This window comes from Triticum aestivum, chromosome 1A (assembly GCF_018294505.1).
Source record: "Triticum aestivum cultivar Chinese Spring chromosome 1A, IWGSC CS RefSeq v2.1, whole genome shotgun sequence".
Classification (NCBI taxonomy): domain Eukaryota; kingdom Viridiplantae; phylum Streptophyta; class Magnoliopsida; order Poales; family Poaceae; genus Triticum; species Triticum aestivum.
In genome coordinates, this window is record NC_057794.1 from 461,242,541 (window position 1) to 461,259,968 (window position 17,428).

Genomic DNA, 17,428 nt, shown 5'->3' on the forward strand with positions numbered 1-17,428 from the left:
TGAAGAGAAAGTGATGTAGTATAGTAGCAGAAAGTATTTACCTCAGTTAAGAACCAAAGTTTATCGAACCAATAGGAGATTCATGCAAACAAAGGTCAACAATACATGCATACACAAAAAACTAATACTTGCACCCAACGCGGGCAAGAGGGTTGCCAATTCCCTTGTTCTCGTTAATTTCAAGAATTAATTCTGATAGTAGTAGATAGATAAATTGCAAAACTAAATAAAAGTAAATAAATTGTAGCAAGGTAATTACGGTTTTAGCAGTATGATGTAAATGGACTCGGGGGGCATAGCTTTTACTACAGACATCTCTCTCAAGAATATAGGGACGGTGGGTACACAAATTACTGTTGGGCAATTGATAGAAAACACATAGTTATGATATTATTCATGGCATGATCAGTACATAGGCATTATGTCTGTGACAGCTAGACCAAAACGACTATGTATCTACTACTATTACACCACTTCGAGAGAAATTCTATGCTTGCCTCTCTAAGTATTAAGTTCATAACAAATAGAGTAATGCTTTAATCATGATGAAATGATGTAGATAAAGTAAGACCAATCAATATTATCAAACCCCATTGTTTTACCCTTAGTAGCAAAAATACAAATATGTGCCTCACTATCCCTTTTGTCACGAGGTGAGGACACCGCAAGATTGAACCTACCACAAAGCATCTCTCCCGTTGAAGATAAATCAATCTAATTGCCAAAACTAAATAAATAGATCAGAGACAAATACAAAGCTATAACAATCACACATTACAAAGTTCAAAATAGACTCAATTACTTTCAATGAACAATTAGATCATAAGCCGACAATTCGTCGGATCCCAACAAACACACCGTAAAACATCACATCGAATCGATCTCCGAAGAGAACATCGTATTGAAAATCAGAGAGAGAGAGAGAGAGAGCCACATCATCATGGACCCGTGGGTCCTATGGGGAACTACTCACACATCATCATGGAGGCAACAAGGTTGATGAAGATGGCCTACGCGATCAATTCCCCCTCGGCAGAGTACCAACAGAGGCTTCCAAATGGGATTGCGTAAGAACAGAGACTTGCGGCGGTGGAAGAATTATTTCGGGTCTCGCTCTGGTTGTTTCTGGATTTTAGGGAATTTATAGGCTTGTAATTAGGTCAAACGGAGTTACGAGGGGCCCACAAGCTCAGGTGGCGCCCCTGGGGGCATGACGTGTGAGCTTGTGGTACGGTCTCCCCACGACGCTTCTAGGGTCTTTCCTAATCTAGAAAAAAATCAGTGTAAAGTTTCATCGTGTTTGAACTTCGTTTGGTATGGTTTTTCTGTGAAACAATAAAATAGGAAAAACAAAAACTGGCATTGGGCACTAGGTTAATAGGTTAGTTCCCAAAAATAATATAAAATTGCATATAAAGCATACAAGATTGAGAATATAATATCATAAAATAATCAAAAATTATAGATACGTTGGAGACGTATCAGCAACCTTTGTGCCCAGCTTCACGCGGTGCTCAGGTGCTTCGCCGGCCCTGGCTTCGACCCCGGCGTCGCCACTCCCTCCTGTGGTGCGTTTCAGCGCCATCTGATACACTTCAAACGGCAGTGACGATTGAGAACGATGGTGAGGATGCAGGCGAAGAGAAGGTATATTGTGTGTGTAGCGTGAGTGGGGTGTGTGGCCACCTATTACAACCAGCGGCTTAGGCGCCATTAATATGGAGCAGTTGGGAGCAAGGCAGGCAGCGGTCAAAGTGTCGGTGGGCCTCTCGGTGAGCCTGTGCGGCGGACTGCTCGCATGCCTCCTGTCAATTCACACACCTGCTCGCACGTCTCCTGGTGAGCCTGCGTAGTGAACACGGCTCCTGTCAATTCACACACCTGCTCGCACGTCTCCCGGTCAGCCTGCGCAGCGGACTGCTCGCATGCGTCCTGTCAACTCACACACCTGTTCGCATGGCATGCGGGACGCGTGGCGGCACATATATTATTGGTCTAATGCCCATGTTTTGGATAATTAAACCGTTTGCAATGATAATGTGGTAGCTTTGTGTTGCAACTATTAATAAGCTCCCATTTGTAAGAACTTTATATCAAAACTTATCTCGAATTTGACAAAAGAATCATAGTCTATTGGTGTCATATCATGACACCATATGACACCATGACGAGTTTCATGAATTTCAGCTGAGTTTTGAATTTACTGAAATTTAAAAACCAAGATTCTCCATGTTTGCGGCCAAGTCACGATACCGAGATGCTTCTGTAGAGACTTAATAAAGATAACTATTAAATCTTTTTATACAGGTGTCCAGATGAGATGAGATTGGCGGTTAAGAATGTCTTGAATGTCCAGCGGTTGAATGAAAAGTACTTAGGCGTACCTTTAGATGTAGGTACTTCAAAAAATGGGCCTTCAAGTATTTGAAAGACCGTTTTTGGGCCAAGATACAAGGATGGAAGGAGAAGATCCTATCAGCGGCAGGAAAGGAGGTTTTATTAAAATTTGTAGCCCAGGCAATACTGGTTTACTCTATGTCTTGTTTCATACTCCCTAGAGGACTTTGCCAGCATTTGACATCGATGATCAAGGCATTTTGGTAAGGAAGTAAAAGGGGACAATGAAAACCGTATTGGGTCTTGTAGGATACTGTGAGCATGCCAAAATACATGGGAGGTCTGGGATTCTGAGACTTTGAATTTTTTGATCTTGCCCTTCTAGCTAGGCAAGCTTGGAGTCATGGAGAACCCTGGATCCTTAAGCGCAAGAATCCTGAAGGCAGTATATTTTCACCTCAGTTCGGCACACACCCGTCCCAAATCTGGCGGGTGATGATGGAAGGCCCCGAGTTTCTAAGGAAAGGATTGATAAAACGGATTTGTAATGGAGAGAGCACAAATATTTGGCAACCAAATTGGCTATCGCGGAAAGAGAACATGCGGCCAATTGTCTCATTGGTCAGGGACCCACCGCGAATGGTAACGGAGCTCATGGGACAAGGAAATGCATGCTGGAACAGGTCGTTGATCGAGCAGGTTTTCCTATCGTATGACGCGTCGGCCATACTTGTGATCCATGGGATGCTTGATCATGCTACGGTGGAAGCAGTGGCGTGTAGGGAGTAACTATCACTTGCAAAAGATTTGGGATGCAACACTTGCTTGTGGCATCTGATTGCAAACAAGTCATAAATCATATCTAGGAGGACACGGGAGGCAACTACGGTGGTATTATCAGAGAACTGAAAGAAACTTCAAAAGGATTTATTTCTTGTAATTTTACATTTGAATCTAGAGCTTCTAATTTCGAAGCACATTTGGCTGGACGCTCCGTTCGACACAAATGTAATCCCTGTAAACATTCTCGACAATGAATAAAAGCCTAGCTATCTTTGCTAAAAACCTCATTATTATCGATTCTCAAAAAAAGAATCTACTCATTATATATTATTATCAAAACACAACAATACATGTAGAAATTTTTGTTCGCCAACATTAGTAACTACCGTGATCTGTAAGCGGCAAAAAATGACTTACTTTCACTACCAAACTCATCGTGGACAAGTATCTATCTACGACCTGTATGTTTTTCATAATATTTTCCAAAACGTAAGACATGGATTTCTGATAAACAGGCTCATATGATAATCTCCGGCACTCAAAATGGAGCTCAGATGCAGATGTTGGTAAGCGAGAACCGACAACAGAATGATTACAACGAGGGGAAACAATGACAAACGAAACAGACTAAACCATGTAAATTATTCATCTTTCCAAACTACAAATGGGCCAGAAAATACCCTTCTCAGTCAAGATGACGCGCTAAGAGTTCAATCATAATTTGCTCAGAAGTCAATTGGCAGCGAGCACATCGAACATCTACCTACCTATCTTTGTTACAAGCCAACCTTTGGCCATGATTTATTCTTCTGTTCCCCAATGGAGCACCACCAAAATGATTTTGTTAGCTGTAGCCGGGCCGCTGGGGGTCATAGCCTGCAACGGCAAGCACCGTCTGAGGAAGGCTACTGCTACTGCCGACCTTTGCATCATCCACACGCTTCGCAGGCTTCTGCTTCTCGCTGACATACCGCGGGGGAACCTTCAGTGGGTTAGCTTGCAGTTGCAGATCCACGGCGGCGTCAGACCCTAGTTTCCTCCTCTTGATGTCCGTGGAAGAACTACGGTTGCCGTCAGATGCTGCACCCACGGTCACTTCACCAACTCTGTCAGCGTTTCTGCAGACCTGGCTATGTCCATAGTTAACAACAGGATACAAGGTGTGTGTGCTTGTCATCGATGGACTAGCGTCTTTCACGGGCGGTTGCATAACTTGCTGTGCTGTAGCATACTGAGCCACCATTGGGTTGCCATCTCGTGACTTGGCGGCAGCAGCTATCCTTCTCCTCTTCATTCTCTCCTCGTTGCGAACCTGATTTTTATTTAACATGCAACATCCAGTTAGTCACTGAGTGACATTTTGTTCCAACCAGGTATTGTGCATACGTTTCATATTGGGCAGGGTATGCAGAAATGGATGCCACAGAGTTGTGTACTTGCTTTTTTTTCCAAGGAGATTTTTAACTAGGCATGTTAAGCTCAAAAGACATTCACCTTGCGCTGCCGGTACAATAAATTTCTTCGCTCCTTCGATCTTGAAATGGCATTTCGAATTTCAACTTTATCCATGTAACCTTGTGGCCACAAGTCAGCAAGCTGGTGCAGAAAGATAATGTGAGCACGTCGTGAACTAGTATAAAAGCACATGAGCTGGTGTATCTCAAACTAATATGTTACTCAGAAGCTTATGAAATAACTAAATTGGTGCAAAATTCATGATCCATGAAACACAATTAACAGAGTATCTCACGATAATCTTTAGCTCGTGCACAAAGGCATTTCTTTGACTTTGGATTACCTTGCTAGAAGTTTCCTCGACTACATACAAAATAACGTAGTGAGCCGAAAGGCATTATGTATTGGCTAGCTTAGAGACACACTAATCTTTAGCTGGTACACAGAGGCATTTGTTTGACTTTGGATTACCTCACTAAAAAAATCTCGACTACATGCAAAATAATGGAGCAAGCCAAAAGGCATATATTGGTTAGCTTAGAGACACCATCGTAGTCAATCGGATTATGATAACCAAAAGGGTGTATTACTAAGGAACCACATTTAAGTTCACCGCCAAGATCTTTCTGTGTGATTGTAAGTACCATGCCAGAACTGAAAAAGAAGTCTTTTAAGGACCATTACTGCGTCGAAAACATGTTTGCATATTACAGTATAGTACTCCGATAGGAAATAAGTGTCGTGGTTTTAGTTCAAATTTGAACTAAAACCACGACACTTATTTCCGACCGGAGGGAGTAGGTTCTTTCGACAGATGTTCCTAAAAAAGGGATCGCTATTAGACTACTTCAAAGTTAGAATCCAAAATAGCTGCAAAACAGAAAGGAGGAACAGAAAAAGAAACATGTAAATTGGCAGGCCATACCTCTACATATAACTTACGACTCTGAGGGCCCTTGTCTTCATCCATACCCTGAAAAGCATGCGATTTTCAATAATTAAGCATAATCATAAGTTATATGGAACTCAAGGCTTTGAAGTGATACTAAATACGCATAGATCAAACTAAATAAGGCTAAAGGCAAGGAGCCTTTCGAGGCCACTCTTATTTCGAAATAACTGTACTAAGCTCCTGACAGGGTGGGCAAAGATTTTATCTCTTCACAAAATACAGACATGTACAATAGGTAAAACCTAAAACTAAACAGAAAAGTATCCCTCCCGAAGCTTCCAGCATTTCTGTAGAGAGAAAACTGGCCACTAGCTTTGAAATACTATCATTGAAGGAGATACATCTGCATGTCTATACCTCAACATAAAGATCATATAGATCACAGATCCTGTCCTCCAGTGGAGCATCCAGAACAAATTTGCCTTTTAAGGCTGTTTTATCATCAATACTGACACCCCCTTGAAAATCATGTGCTGAATCATCCCTTTGTTCAGTAACCTAAAAGCAAATGGAGGCAAAATTTTCTAAATTAAACTTCTGATGCATTGAGGAAATCAAAAGCTAAAATAAAATGCAAGAACCCAAATGAAGTGAATCCTGCACATCCTACTCAGCATTGCAGTCTTACCTTGGGCTTGGTGTCTAGACGTGCTTTGACCATTTCATAGATCTCAGTTTTCACTTGCTGGAACTTGTCAGCCTTCTCTTGCTTAGCGCACATACCCGATTCGACCATTTCTTTCATGTTTCTCTGAAGATACCAACAATTAGTGAAACTACGGTACAATATACTCCCTCCGTCCAAAAAGCTTGTCCCTCAAATGGATGTATCTAGCATCAAGTTAGTGCTAGATACATCCATTTGAGAGACAAGCTTGGGACAAGCTTTTTCGGACGGAGGGAGTACAATTCAAAGCAATGCAAGACATGATGCAAGCAATATAAAGGCCATAACTGAAAAAATGAAGCAATAACACAGTCAGATGCTCAAGACTCGGAATATTGTTATACCGTGACATGCATGGTCAATATTGTTATACCGTCTCTATTTTCTGCTGTCTATGTTGCTTGTTCTCTCTTTAGCAATGAGAGGTGCAGAAATTGAAGAAGTGGAAGACCAATTCTTGTTTGCACCATCAGTAGGTAGTTTTGCACCTGTTTGCATGGGCCAAAGCTCACCCTACCAATTTTTTGATGGTCACCAAACTTTTGGTGTTTGTTTGGATGGTTACCAATGTTTTGGCATGCCAATGCCTCTTTCCCCACTCTAGTTCGTTTTTCATGCCAATGCTGGGCAAACCCGGGCTAGCAAAAGCCTGACCAAAATTTTGGCTAGCCAAATATTTGGTAGGGCAATCTTGGAAAGGCGGTCTCTTTCCAAAATCCAAACACAAGGTGCTGGCTGAAAAAACTAGCTGGGGCACTCTGAGTCTGTGATCATGATCTATTATTAGAGCCCCCTATCTTTTCTGCATGACAACTTCCCAAGATGAGAGTTCGGTGAAGTATGTTGCACTCAAAGGTCCAGGTGGTCAATGAGGACTGCAATTCCTCGCATCAACCAACTTGGATGTTCAATCTACGAGCATATTTCTCATTTCATTTTTTTAGTCCTTTATTAGAACTCGTTAAATAACCAAGAGATCCTGGATACACTGAATTTTACTACTCATGATATGCAAGATATTAGAAGCAGTGAGAAGGGAAGGTCAGGTTGCAAGTAAAGTTGAATGATAAAGAATCTCGAAGCAAGGAACTCACACCCATAGTGCATTGAGGGAAAGGGAACCATAAGTATTTATCTGGCTACTAGAGACGATTAATTAGATTTGCTCTCTTGCGCATCCTTCCTTAAATAAACTATCTTCACTAAGCACAATTTATATTTATATAATGCAGTCTCTCCACTGTTTCCTAGCCAACCAAAAGAAGACATGTGGACAAAAATATAGTTCCTTTATCATGGAGTCTGCTTGTTCAGTTACATGAAAGCAAATTTTAGTCTATTGTCAGTAGCATGATTATTGTACAAATCAAAAGATCAAATCCAGTAAGCTTGACTTGCTGCTTAGTTCATCCACATGACTTGAATTGAAAAATGTAAACTATCATATGAAAATGCATAATCACATAACGACGCCAAAAAAATGTGTTCTTATAAAAATATATCAGCATGCCAATAGCCATCCAAAATGTTATTAAATTCATCCACAAGTACCTAAGACCCTAACAGTAGGTGAATACAAAACTGGAACTTAAAAATGGCTTTCTCCTAATAGTAATCGTGCTAGAACTCATTCAAAGCTGCAAGTGAACTATAACTATAACAAATAGAAGACCTACTCATCACAAATTCCTCTAAATTCCTCCAGATTCAAGATCAAGGCGGTGGACAGTGCAGGAATATTACAAAATTAACATTTTTTTGGAATCTGAAACTCACAAAAGCAACCACCTAAAAAGGATCATGATGCCATGCTTGAACACATACTAAAAGAATAAAAAATTCGCAAAATCAATACAACAATGCACATACTTTAATCACTGCCTCTACTCACCTTCAGTGTCCTACGCTGCACAAGGTGCCCCACTATGCCCATGAGGCGATTGATCAATTCATCTTCTGAGATTTTACCCTGATTTGCCTGCATTTATCAAGAATTCACTGTTGTGAGCTGCACAGTAAGTTAAAACTGCCACTATAACCGAGTGCTTTTACTGAAACACACAAAAACAAGCACAGGCTGTACTTTCCAAGCTTCTACATTCACACGACGAAAAGCAGCAGCACAGGAATTTAAGGTGTATATGCCTACATCTCTCTAATCTCAAAGAGTAAACTCAAAACTGCAGATTTTATGTCAAAACTGCCAAGGAACTACGTTACAGATTACAGTTTGCATTTCGGATAACTACAGATATAGTCATTGAAGACAGAGGTTCTGAACATGAGGAATCCTCCTCCGCATCTGTTTTGTGTCGGTGCTTGCAACTCTCTCAAGGCATCCCAGCCTGCCGCCACCATCCCTGTTCCCATCCGTTCTGGATCTGGTGGCAGCGACAGCTGTGACTACCGTCAGGCCACCCTCCACCTCAAGCCCTCCCTCTTCCTAATTTGTTAGCCGGCCATTGCAGCAGGTTAGCTTCACTCTCCCTCCTCCCTCTCATCGACCTGGCTGAGTGGTGTGTATTTCTTGCCAGATTACTATTACATGCGTGAATCTCTTGCTTGATGGTTCGTGGCTGAAGCTGAATGCTCTTGCCAAATTACTGTTACATGCGTGAATCTCAAGTTTGATGCTTCATGATGCATTGTGTACTGTCATCTTTCTATATATAGTTGATGTCAATGCATGGCAGCACTGCTTTTGCTACATTCTTTATGTGTGTACAGTGTCACCTCAGCACTCGCCATAGGTGGTGTTGTGGCTGAGGTACCTCACTTTATCGCTGTAGTAAATATAGGCTACTGATTTTATGAAATCTAGCAGCACAGATATAAGAGAAGAAAACTATAGTTTTAGCAGAACAAGAAAACCACTATGTATGCCTTGATGGGTTACTGGGTTCAGCAGTTGTTTTGTACTCCAGAACCAAGACAAGGTCACATAATTTTTCAAAAAGTAATTTAAACATCAATAAGATAGTACTAAAGTCTAACCAATGTTCTATGCAGGTTAGGAACAGTGTCAGCTGTGAGTTTTTTTTTCAAACTCACAGCAGAAGGGGGAACACCCCACCTGAAGTCCAAAATTTTATCTAAAGCCGAAGTAGCAACACAGGAGGGACTAACCAGAAGCATTTAACTCTGACGTAAAATATGGTGTAGCAGAACATACCGATAACCTTGCGACCTTAGCAAGTTTTTGTTTTATTTCTTGAGGCAGTCTTCTTTTGACCGCTCCTTGACAATTTGGATCAATGTACGGAACATCAAGAGTATGCGGTTTGTCTGTGAGGAGGAATATTAAGTAGCAAACACTAAAGTTACTTCCAGAAGTGCTTCAAAGTAAAGTATACAATTGAATAAAGAATTTGTACACAAGGTACGCACATTCACCAACAATATTTTCAAGGTCACGAATAGCTCGCTCGAGTCTGGTACCCTTGGCCTTAATACCTGAACCTTCTATGCGCCTGTTTGCAGCCAAGTGCTGAAAAGGTAGCACATAATATCATAAAACAAAACTAGTGCATACAGATAACTGAATCACACCATACTCACAGTACAACTTCATCTGATTCTTACCGTTGTTTGTGTCGAATATACGTTGTCTGCTGTAGTCAAGCCAGGAAACTGATTGACACCATATTTTTCTTTGGAACGCATTTTCTTTGGCAAATCTGGCTTCGCTACATTAGAGGATTTTTTCAATTGGAGATCAAGTTGCACTGCAGCATCCTTCTCCAAGTATGCTGGATAAGGGTTTGTTGCATTAGTTGTAGACTTACGAGCAAAATCAACAGCCTGCGGCACTGCAGTTTTATGCTTGTTCAAGTCCTTTATTTCTGAAGAAGGTAATGAAACACCCTTACTTGATATCTTCGGAAGTGATGCGTACTCAGCACCAGTTGCATTGTCACTGGCATTCACTTTCTGCATTCTTCCAGGGGAATTACTTTTATTCGTCAACGGTTTGTTGCCTTCAGAGTGATATTCGCTGTAAGAACTTAAGTCGCTACTTGCTATGTTTTTCCCTATTTCAAGAGCATTTCTTTTAGGGGCTTTTACAGGCATGCTGCCTGTTGCAAGCTCCTTGCTATTTTCGATGTAAGAATTTGAAGAGTCTCTTCTTCTCCGTTTCTTCGGTCCAACATTTTGTACTGTGCCATCTGGTACAACATTTTGTACTGAGCCATACTCACTGCAAAACAAAGCTGAAGTAATGTCATTATTTATGCCCTATAACGGCACATGTATAAAGCATGTATGCAGTAAGCTCGAGTTGTTGCTTAGTAGTTATTATATCACCCACCATGATACAGCTATGAAGAATTAGCACAGGTAAGACCATAAATTGTGCAGCTCAATAGTTGCAAATCAAATAAGTATCAGAAAAATTACCTTTGTTCCAATTTCCCTTTGTTCACAAAAAATCCAGTGTGCTTGGTTTCCAAATTGTCAACTTCAAAGTACTCGTCCTACAAATGCAAGTAATAAGCAATCACAATGGCTGCTATTAGCCCGACATCTTCAAAAATTCTGACCATACAGCAATAAAATTGAACTCGCTGTCTAACATTGGAGCAGGAAACATGTAATGTATCATTTTGTCCGCACAGAAACTGACATCAGTGTATTCTAACAAAACTTTGAGCTATTGTCATGCACCGCTGAATAAGTTTTTAGCAAAATCCTTCCTGGCAGTATACTATTGTACTCTATGTACACTAGGATTTGACTGTTCTTGCAGTAAGAAAGAAAGAATAGAAATGAACGCATCATTCTCAATACTGGTTAAAAAGGTCAGGTGAAGTGCTTATCCCTAAGGTCAGCCCAGGCACAAAAACCGAAGACCGAAAGACCGAAGCCGAAGCCGTAAATACCGAACAACAAAAGACCAAATTAAATTCGGTCTGTCAGAATAAGAAGACCGAAGTAGCTTCGGTTGAATCGGTCGTGTTGTTGTGCTAACTGAATAACCCGAAGTGACCGAACTACTAGGTCCTCCACACCAGCCGCCAGCCCATTACCTATCAAGCCCATTCATTACGGCCTCGAGGCCAAGTAACCCACTTGCCTTGCGTCCTGGCTCGAGTCCATGACTGGCCGGCCCCATCTCATCTCCTCCTCTCTCCTAACTCCCAAACCTAGATGCTAGCCAGCATTGTTGACCCCCATGCATCGCGCCGCCGCCACTCACCGAGCCACCTCCCATCCTCGGTCCTCCTATTTCCACCTCTGTCCAGTGCTCCACCTCCACCCCCGGTCGCCGCTCTCGTCCTCCAACATCTGGTACTCCACCTCCATGCCTGGTCGCCGGATCTTCTCCAATGTCCGCTGCTCCACCTCCCATCCTCCAACATCTGCTGCTACTCGCCGCATCCCGCATCCGCCGCCCATCTTGCAATATAAGCACGCCCGTTCTCCCGTCCTATTTCTATGTGTATGCTGAAGAGTTTAATCAATGGATCAATTTACAAATTCGGTCTATTTGGTCAGGACCGAATTCTAGATGGTACAGACCGAAGACCGAATAGAGAAAAGACGAAGTAATTTCGGTCATCAGTTTGGGAAGACCAAATTTCTGGAAGACCGAAGAGACCGGACCGAACAAACCGTAAAAACCCAACGCCGGAGCTTACCCTAAGGTTCTATATAGTCTTTATGTTTAATAACCAATTCAGCATCATCCAGGTAATTCCTAGCATCCAGGTAAGAAAGTACTCTGAAGCAATGAAAAAACTAACCAATTCAGCGTCATCAATGAAAGAATCTTCGGTGTCATACTGATCATCATCAGGCACATCACCCAAATCTTCTTCGTCGCTACTATGTTTGCCCTGCCAAAGTGCAGTACGAGGACATGGGGCAAAGACGTTATGCACATGGTGTATTAAGTAAAAAAATACATGTCCTCCTCTCTTGAGATAACAACATGTGCCTTACCATGTAAAGGCGCTCGATTTTCTCAATAACTGCATTGAACCGATTTGACTGTGATGGATCATTTGGGTCGTTTTCTGTTGGATGTACCTGACTCAAAAAAAGATGAGATAGCCTCAATATGAAATACAACAATAATCCAACTGTTTGCAACAACAAAAATAATAATTAATATATCGATCACATGTGAAAACAAACACAAGATAAGCTGATTAATCCAAAGAACGGGTAAGTGCAGCAGCTGCCAATGTGAACGACAAGGATGATAGATAACACATCAACATTTTCCATATACTGTGAACTACCAACAGCAAATTTTAATTAGAAATCAGCCTGTGTCTTGTATAGTGCATATCAAAAGTAAGCAATTTCATTTTACAGTAGCCACCTCATCAGTTACCCTGAAGAGTTTTGTTGAATCTTCTTCAGGTTTTTGCTGCACTGTTGGTGGAAGTGTGTATATGTTTCGATGCCCTGGAGGATAAGCTAAGCGGGCACAATCCTACCTCCTCGCAAAGGGTTCCACCGTCCACGACAACACCTGATGTATGCCTTGTCTTTATTTTACATCTCCTAACTTTTGCTGTCTGCACTAAATGTCTCTTCTGCAAACTACTTCTATGCTCGCTCTACATAGACCACATTACTCCACTGATGAGCCCACAAATGCACTAACAGTTGTATCTAGCTAGTCTCCAACATATTATGCACTAATAAAATCCCAATTTATCCACCCATCCCACTCGAAATCCCTCGGTTCGCAGGCTTGATCGGCGACCACATAGGTTAGGTGTATGCATACAGCGAGGAGGAGAACACATAGAAGGGGGGGCACGAAGACCTACCGCAGCACCAGAGGGCCCCGCGAGGGGGGCAACGACCGGCTGCACCGCCGCGGCGGGCAGGGAGGGCGGCGGGGCGGCTCCCGGGCCGGCATCCTTGAGAAGCTTCTTCCACGACACAATGGTGGTCTCCCCGGGCCGGAGCTCCACGGAGAACAGCTGCCTCCCCGCCGGCGGGGCCGCCGCGGCAGGCTGCGGCGGCGCAGGAGCGGGGGCAGGAGCCCTCGCGGCGGCCTCGGCCGGCACCGCGGCGGCGGGAGGGGCGGGGGCGGGGGTAGGCGCGGGGGCGTCCATGGCGGCGGGAATTGCGCGATTGGGGCCCCGGATCAGCGGGCTAGCGCATCGGATCGAGGGGGTCTGGAGGGGTTGTAGGGCCGCGGGTCGGCGCCGGCGGGGCGAGTTGGTTGGGAGGGGAGGGGAGGGGAGGAGGGGAGGGATGCTTGGCGTGGCGTGGCGGGGCGGGGTGGTGCTGGTGGTGCCGGTGCCTGTCAGGTGGGTGAGGAGGACGACGGGGGAAAAGCCTCCTCTCTCCTCTCCTCTGCACAACGGCTGGACTGACGACGCGTACGGCCGTGGATTTACTTTCCTTTTCCCTACTCGCCTCTCCTCCCCTCCTCTCCTCTCGCCGTCCGTCGCCGTCGCCGTTTACCGTTTCCGCGAGCTCGCGGGCGGGCTGGCTGGCCGGCCCATTAGCGCCTACGCGGGCCTTCTCTCGGCCTATTCGAACCGAAACGACGGCACTCCGACTCCAAGCGGAGCATCTTCTTCCCGGACCTGTCCCTGCTCGCTGTCCGCTTTCGCTGTTCCTACCACGGCGAACGCTGCTGGAGATGAGCCCTAAATCTGCAACGGCGGGGAAGCTCGCTCGGCGGCAGTAAATCCCCCCCTTGCCGCCCGCCATTATCGGAAGGAAGCGGGAAGGGGACCAAACCACCGGTCTCCTCTTCTTCCCGCAGGTAAGCGTGAGCTTCGTTCCCCAAATCCTCCACGCCTAAACCTACAGTGTTCGACTGGGATCCGGCCGCCGATCGGATCCCCTGCGCTTTTACCGGTTTCTTCTTCCCTCCGTGCTGCATGCACTTCCTTCTTGTATGCATTGTCTGCAGTTAGTTATTCTGCGATCTGCGGAATGGGGTTTTGTTGCCCAGGGGTCCGCATCCCGTTTGTTGCTGTGCGGTGTGTGCCCGGCAAATCCCCGCGGGTTTCTGCTCGGATCTTTCATCCTAGGGCGATTTTAGTCGCATGCAGTTCCAGTGGCAGCTTTGTTTGGTGCGGAGATATGATTCTGGTGCGCTCCAGAGATACTACACTGAAACAGAATTTTGTTTCAGTGTTGTGTGCTCGATACCAAGCGTTCTTCCAGTCTAAATGGTCAGAATCCTGAGCTCATCTTCCATCTTGCCATGGTTGGAACAGTATCCATGAATTGTCATGCGGTATATACAGTCCACATACCTGGTGATGAATTGGGGTTCACTAAATTTGTTCAGCGCCATTGGGTTTCTATTGCTAGATTGCAGGGTGCAGTTGCCATGATGTTTCAGTGTAGGTTATGTGCATGAATCACCTGCTCATTGCTCTTTGGATTTTTATGGTAGTTATATTGATAGGATGACTGTTGATGCATATGATATAAGCCTTCTTGAATCTTCAGGTAATCAGCCAGATGAAGAACCAGAAAATGGCGAATAGATCGTCACGCGACAACAACAAGGTGTTCGCCAGTTTGACTCGCAAAGATGATTCAGATATTGATCCGTCTTACAAGATTTTCTTGGAAAATCTAATTGAAGATGGAAGTGCGTATGTGTTTCATATGCCAAATGGGGACCATGGCTTGCCTGCTTCCATCAGGTATGAAGAGGATGTTATGCCATATGGAGCCGCAAATGCCAGAGACGGCACAAATGTCCCCAAAAAATTGCCACACACAAGTCGGGGTGGTCCGAACGTCGACCGACTAGATCAAACATCAGGCAGCGCTGTCAATGTAAATGCGGGCCATTCCTTTCTCCCAAGGACATCGTCTGTGAAGAAGAACACCTCAGATGTTGATGAATCTTACGCAGAATTTCTGAGCCTCATGAAGATCAAGGATGGTTTCATGGTTCTTGAGCTGGAACCAGGTGTTACTGTGGTATATGAGCAAGAGGAGGAGACACCCCCTGGATATGATGAATTGAGAACTGTGGTTATGTCTGAACGTGGAATTGACAGGCCTGCTCCAGACAATTTGCATGGTCGGGATTCAATCTGCACAGATGAGCATGGAGTTGTACCTTGTACTGAATCTTCTGATTTTGAGGTGAGTTCTACTTCAGTTCAGTTTTGTGGGTTATCTATTTAATTATTCTGTTTTTATTCCATAATTTGGTTTTTGCGGCAGGCATGTGAAGATTGTGAAGAAGAACCGCTTGCTCTTAGTTGTGGTGCTCCTTCTACATTTGATGAAAAACTTGATTCTGTTTTAAGTCAGCCATATGACCAAAATGAATACGAAGAGCTTATGAGAAAAGCCACTGACCAGAAGCCTGTGAGCAGACAAAGACAATTGCGAAGTGGATCCAAACGCTATCCCACAGGATTCGTTGGACTGTCGTATCTTGATCACTACCCAGGTGGTTACTATATTGTGTATGGGCAACCTTTTTAGCCTGATAGGGTTATTCCGTTGTTGCGCCTTTCTTGTGGTTGTAGTCTAAGAGCTTCATTTTGAACCTTGATTTCAGTGAGGTGTTGATAAGCATTTCTCAAACTTCCGTTTAAAAAAATAAAAATATAAGCATTTCTTAAACTGTGCATTTTCTGGTCTGGTACAAATTGTAACTGATTTATGCTCCTAGCCATGTTCAAATGTTTTCTTCCAAATGGATCACTGAACTCTATTAAAAGTCATGAATTTAATCTGTTCATCACCATTTCGTATGTAAGCAAAATTATTTATAACATGTACAGTATCATAGAACAAAGAATCTTGATATTTAAGTGGCTTGGGTTAGCTAGCTGTTGCTGCTTTATTGTGCCCAGTGAGCTTTCCTCTATAAACAGTCATTTGAAACCTTGGATGCATGATGCCTAGTTTTCACTATTGCTCTGCCTTGCTTTGAAACAAAGTAACTATAGCATTTCCATCAACGTTGTGGTCAAAGATTCTCATGGTGCCTGTAGCAGTTTCGAAGGCTGTACTTTCGTGCCGCAACATAAATTAGTATTTTATGAATACTTGGCATTAGATGGATTTGTCAATTGCATTAATATCGTGCTTTGCTACCAAAACTGATGCAGATCTGGCCAAGCAAATCGACACTGCTGACACTAATGAGAGACGACTGAACCTCCTGCGAAAATTCTTCTTCTGGCTGGAGGTGATCTTTGTTCACCATCCTAGTTATTCTTCTTTTCTGTCAGTAGTAATGATATCATATAGTGGAAGTCAGAATCAGTGATTTCTAAATGGTCTGAAGTTAATGGTTTTGCCCGGCTGAGCGAAGGTTTATAGTGGAAGCTCCTTAAGTAGGGAGATACTCCTCCATCCCAAAATTCTTGTCTTAGATTTGTCTAAATACGGATGTATCAAGTCACGTTTTAGTATTAGATACATCCGTATCTAGACTAATCTAAGACAAGAATTTTGGGACGGAGGGAGTACATTGGAAAAATACAACTACTTATGTAACATTTAAGTAGAGAAAAACAAAAATTGCTCTTCTCCTGTGTTTGGCCATGCTAAAAACACTACATTGTTACCCGAACTAAACCCGTGTTTGTTCGCATTGTCTGCAGAACTTATGCCATGATGGAGCACACATGCCATGGATCCCCAAGGCACTGGCCTGCAATCCCATCGCACCAGATGACTAACCGAGAACCGGAACAGACAGGGTTGTCCAATATGCTGCGAGACTGGAGGAAAAACAGGCAGGGTGCAGGTCGATGCAGCAACTCCTCGATCGGCAGCTATGTAAATATGTCAACCATGTACTTTTGTTGTGCGGCCGCATGTAAGTAGCCTCGTATGTGCTGCTTTGGGTTTGTGATTTAGCCAGATCTGTGTGTGATCTTCGGTGTTCTCTATGGTGCTATGGACGTTTGTTTCTTAGCAGTTTCTTCATTGAGTGTTGATGCTCCATGCATGCAGATGGGCGCTAGGCCAACTGAATGGAGATGATTTGTTGTAGGTCGGTTTGCGGTGAAGCATCAGATTATTTTTCTTCTTTTGTTAGGGGGAGCATCACACTATCTTGCGGTACTTGCTCTTATGGGGAAGATGGGTTGTGACGAAAGGAAGGAAATCAATGGCCAAGGTTGCTGAGGGCCTGAGGCGACTGTCGGGCCACTGTGGGCGTGTTTGGTTGCCTGCATGCAGATCAACCAGGCCCGCGCGGGATATGTGTAGCCTGTTTGGTTAGCTGGGCTGCATGCGATTTATAGCTTGTACGGACCTTAAAGCAG

At 43.7% G+C, this 17,428-nt stretch overlaps 2 protein-coding genes across 5 annotated transcripts; one reads left to right on the top strand and one right to left on the bottom strand.

The window, feature by feature from the left end:
* Positions 1–3,731: 3,731 nt before the first annotated feature.
* Positions 3,732–13,340, bottom strand: LOC123056580 (ubinuclein-1). Of its 4 annotated transcripts, none has more exons than XM_044479950.1 (14): positions 12,980–13,340; positions 12,138–12,224; positions 11,939–12,031; positions 10,593–10,669; positions 10,064–10,392; positions 9,777–9,880; positions 9,582–9,681; positions 9,367–9,479; positions 8,086–8,172; positions 6,156–6,278; positions 5,885–6,025; positions 5,501–5,548; positions 4,615–4,716; positions 3,732–4,432 (listed from the first exon to the last, which is right to left on the bottom strand). In XM_044479950.1, exons 1-14 carry the CDS (start codon positions 13,268–13,270, stop codon positions 3,965–3,967), a joined length of 2,163 nt encoding a protein of 720 aa, XP_044335885.1. In that variant the 5' UTR covers positions 13,271–13,340; the 3' UTR covers positions 3,732–3,964. The 4 variants fall into 4 exon arrangements, with proteins under 4 accessions (XP_044335885.1, XP_044335880.1, XP_044335876.1 ...); XM_044479945.1 differs by having other exon boundaries at positions 9,777–9,943; XM_044479941.1 differs by having other exon boundaries at positions 9,980–10,392.
* A 359-nt stretch (positions 13,341–13,699) lies between these two features.
* LOC123056612 (uncharacterized) lies at positions 13,700–17,193 on the top strand. Its single transcript, XM_044479956.1, has 5 exons — positions 13,700–13,932; positions 14,631–15,281; positions 15,363–15,594; positions 16,262–16,341; positions 16,760–17,193. Exons 2-5 carry the CDS (start codon positions 14,643–14,645, stop codon positions 16,835–16,837), a joined length of 1,029 nt encoding a protein of 342 aa, XP_044335891.1. The 5' UTR covers positions 13,700–13,932; positions 14,631–14,642; the 3' UTR covers positions 16,838–17,193.
* The last annotated feature ends 235 nt before the right edge of the window (positions 17,194–17,428 follow it).

What these genes read in the sequence shown, in the direction of transcription:
- LOC123056580 (XM_044479935.1), bottom strand. Translation starts at nt 13,270, where the DNA reads ATGGACGCCCCCGCGCCTACCCCCGCCCCCGCCCCTCCCGCCGCCGCG. An exon ending in TATATTCGACACAAACAACG is followed by an intron (nt 9,682 to 9,776) that starts GTAAGAATCAGA and finishes CTACCTTTTCAG; the next exon opens with CACTTGGCTGCAAACAGGCG. An exon ending in GTCGTAAGTTATATGTAGAG is followed by an intron (nt 4,717 to 5,500) that starts GTATGGCCTGCC and finishes TTTCTGCACCAG; the next exon opens with CTTGCTGACTTGTGGCCACA.
- LOC123056612 (XM_044479956.1), top strand. Translation starts at nt 14,643, where the DNA reads ATGAAGAACCAGAAAATGGCGAATAGATCGTCACGCGACAACAACAAG. An exon ending in CTGAATCTTCTGATTTTGAG is followed by an intron (nt 15,282 to 15,362) that starts GTGAGTTCTACT and finishes TTTTTGCGGCAG; the next exon opens with GCATGTGAAGATTGTGAAGA. An exon ending in GTATCTTGATCACTACCCAG is followed by an intron (nt 15,595 to 16,261) that starts GTGGTTACTATA and finishes AAACTGATGCAG; the next exon opens with ATCTGGCCAAGCAAATCGAC.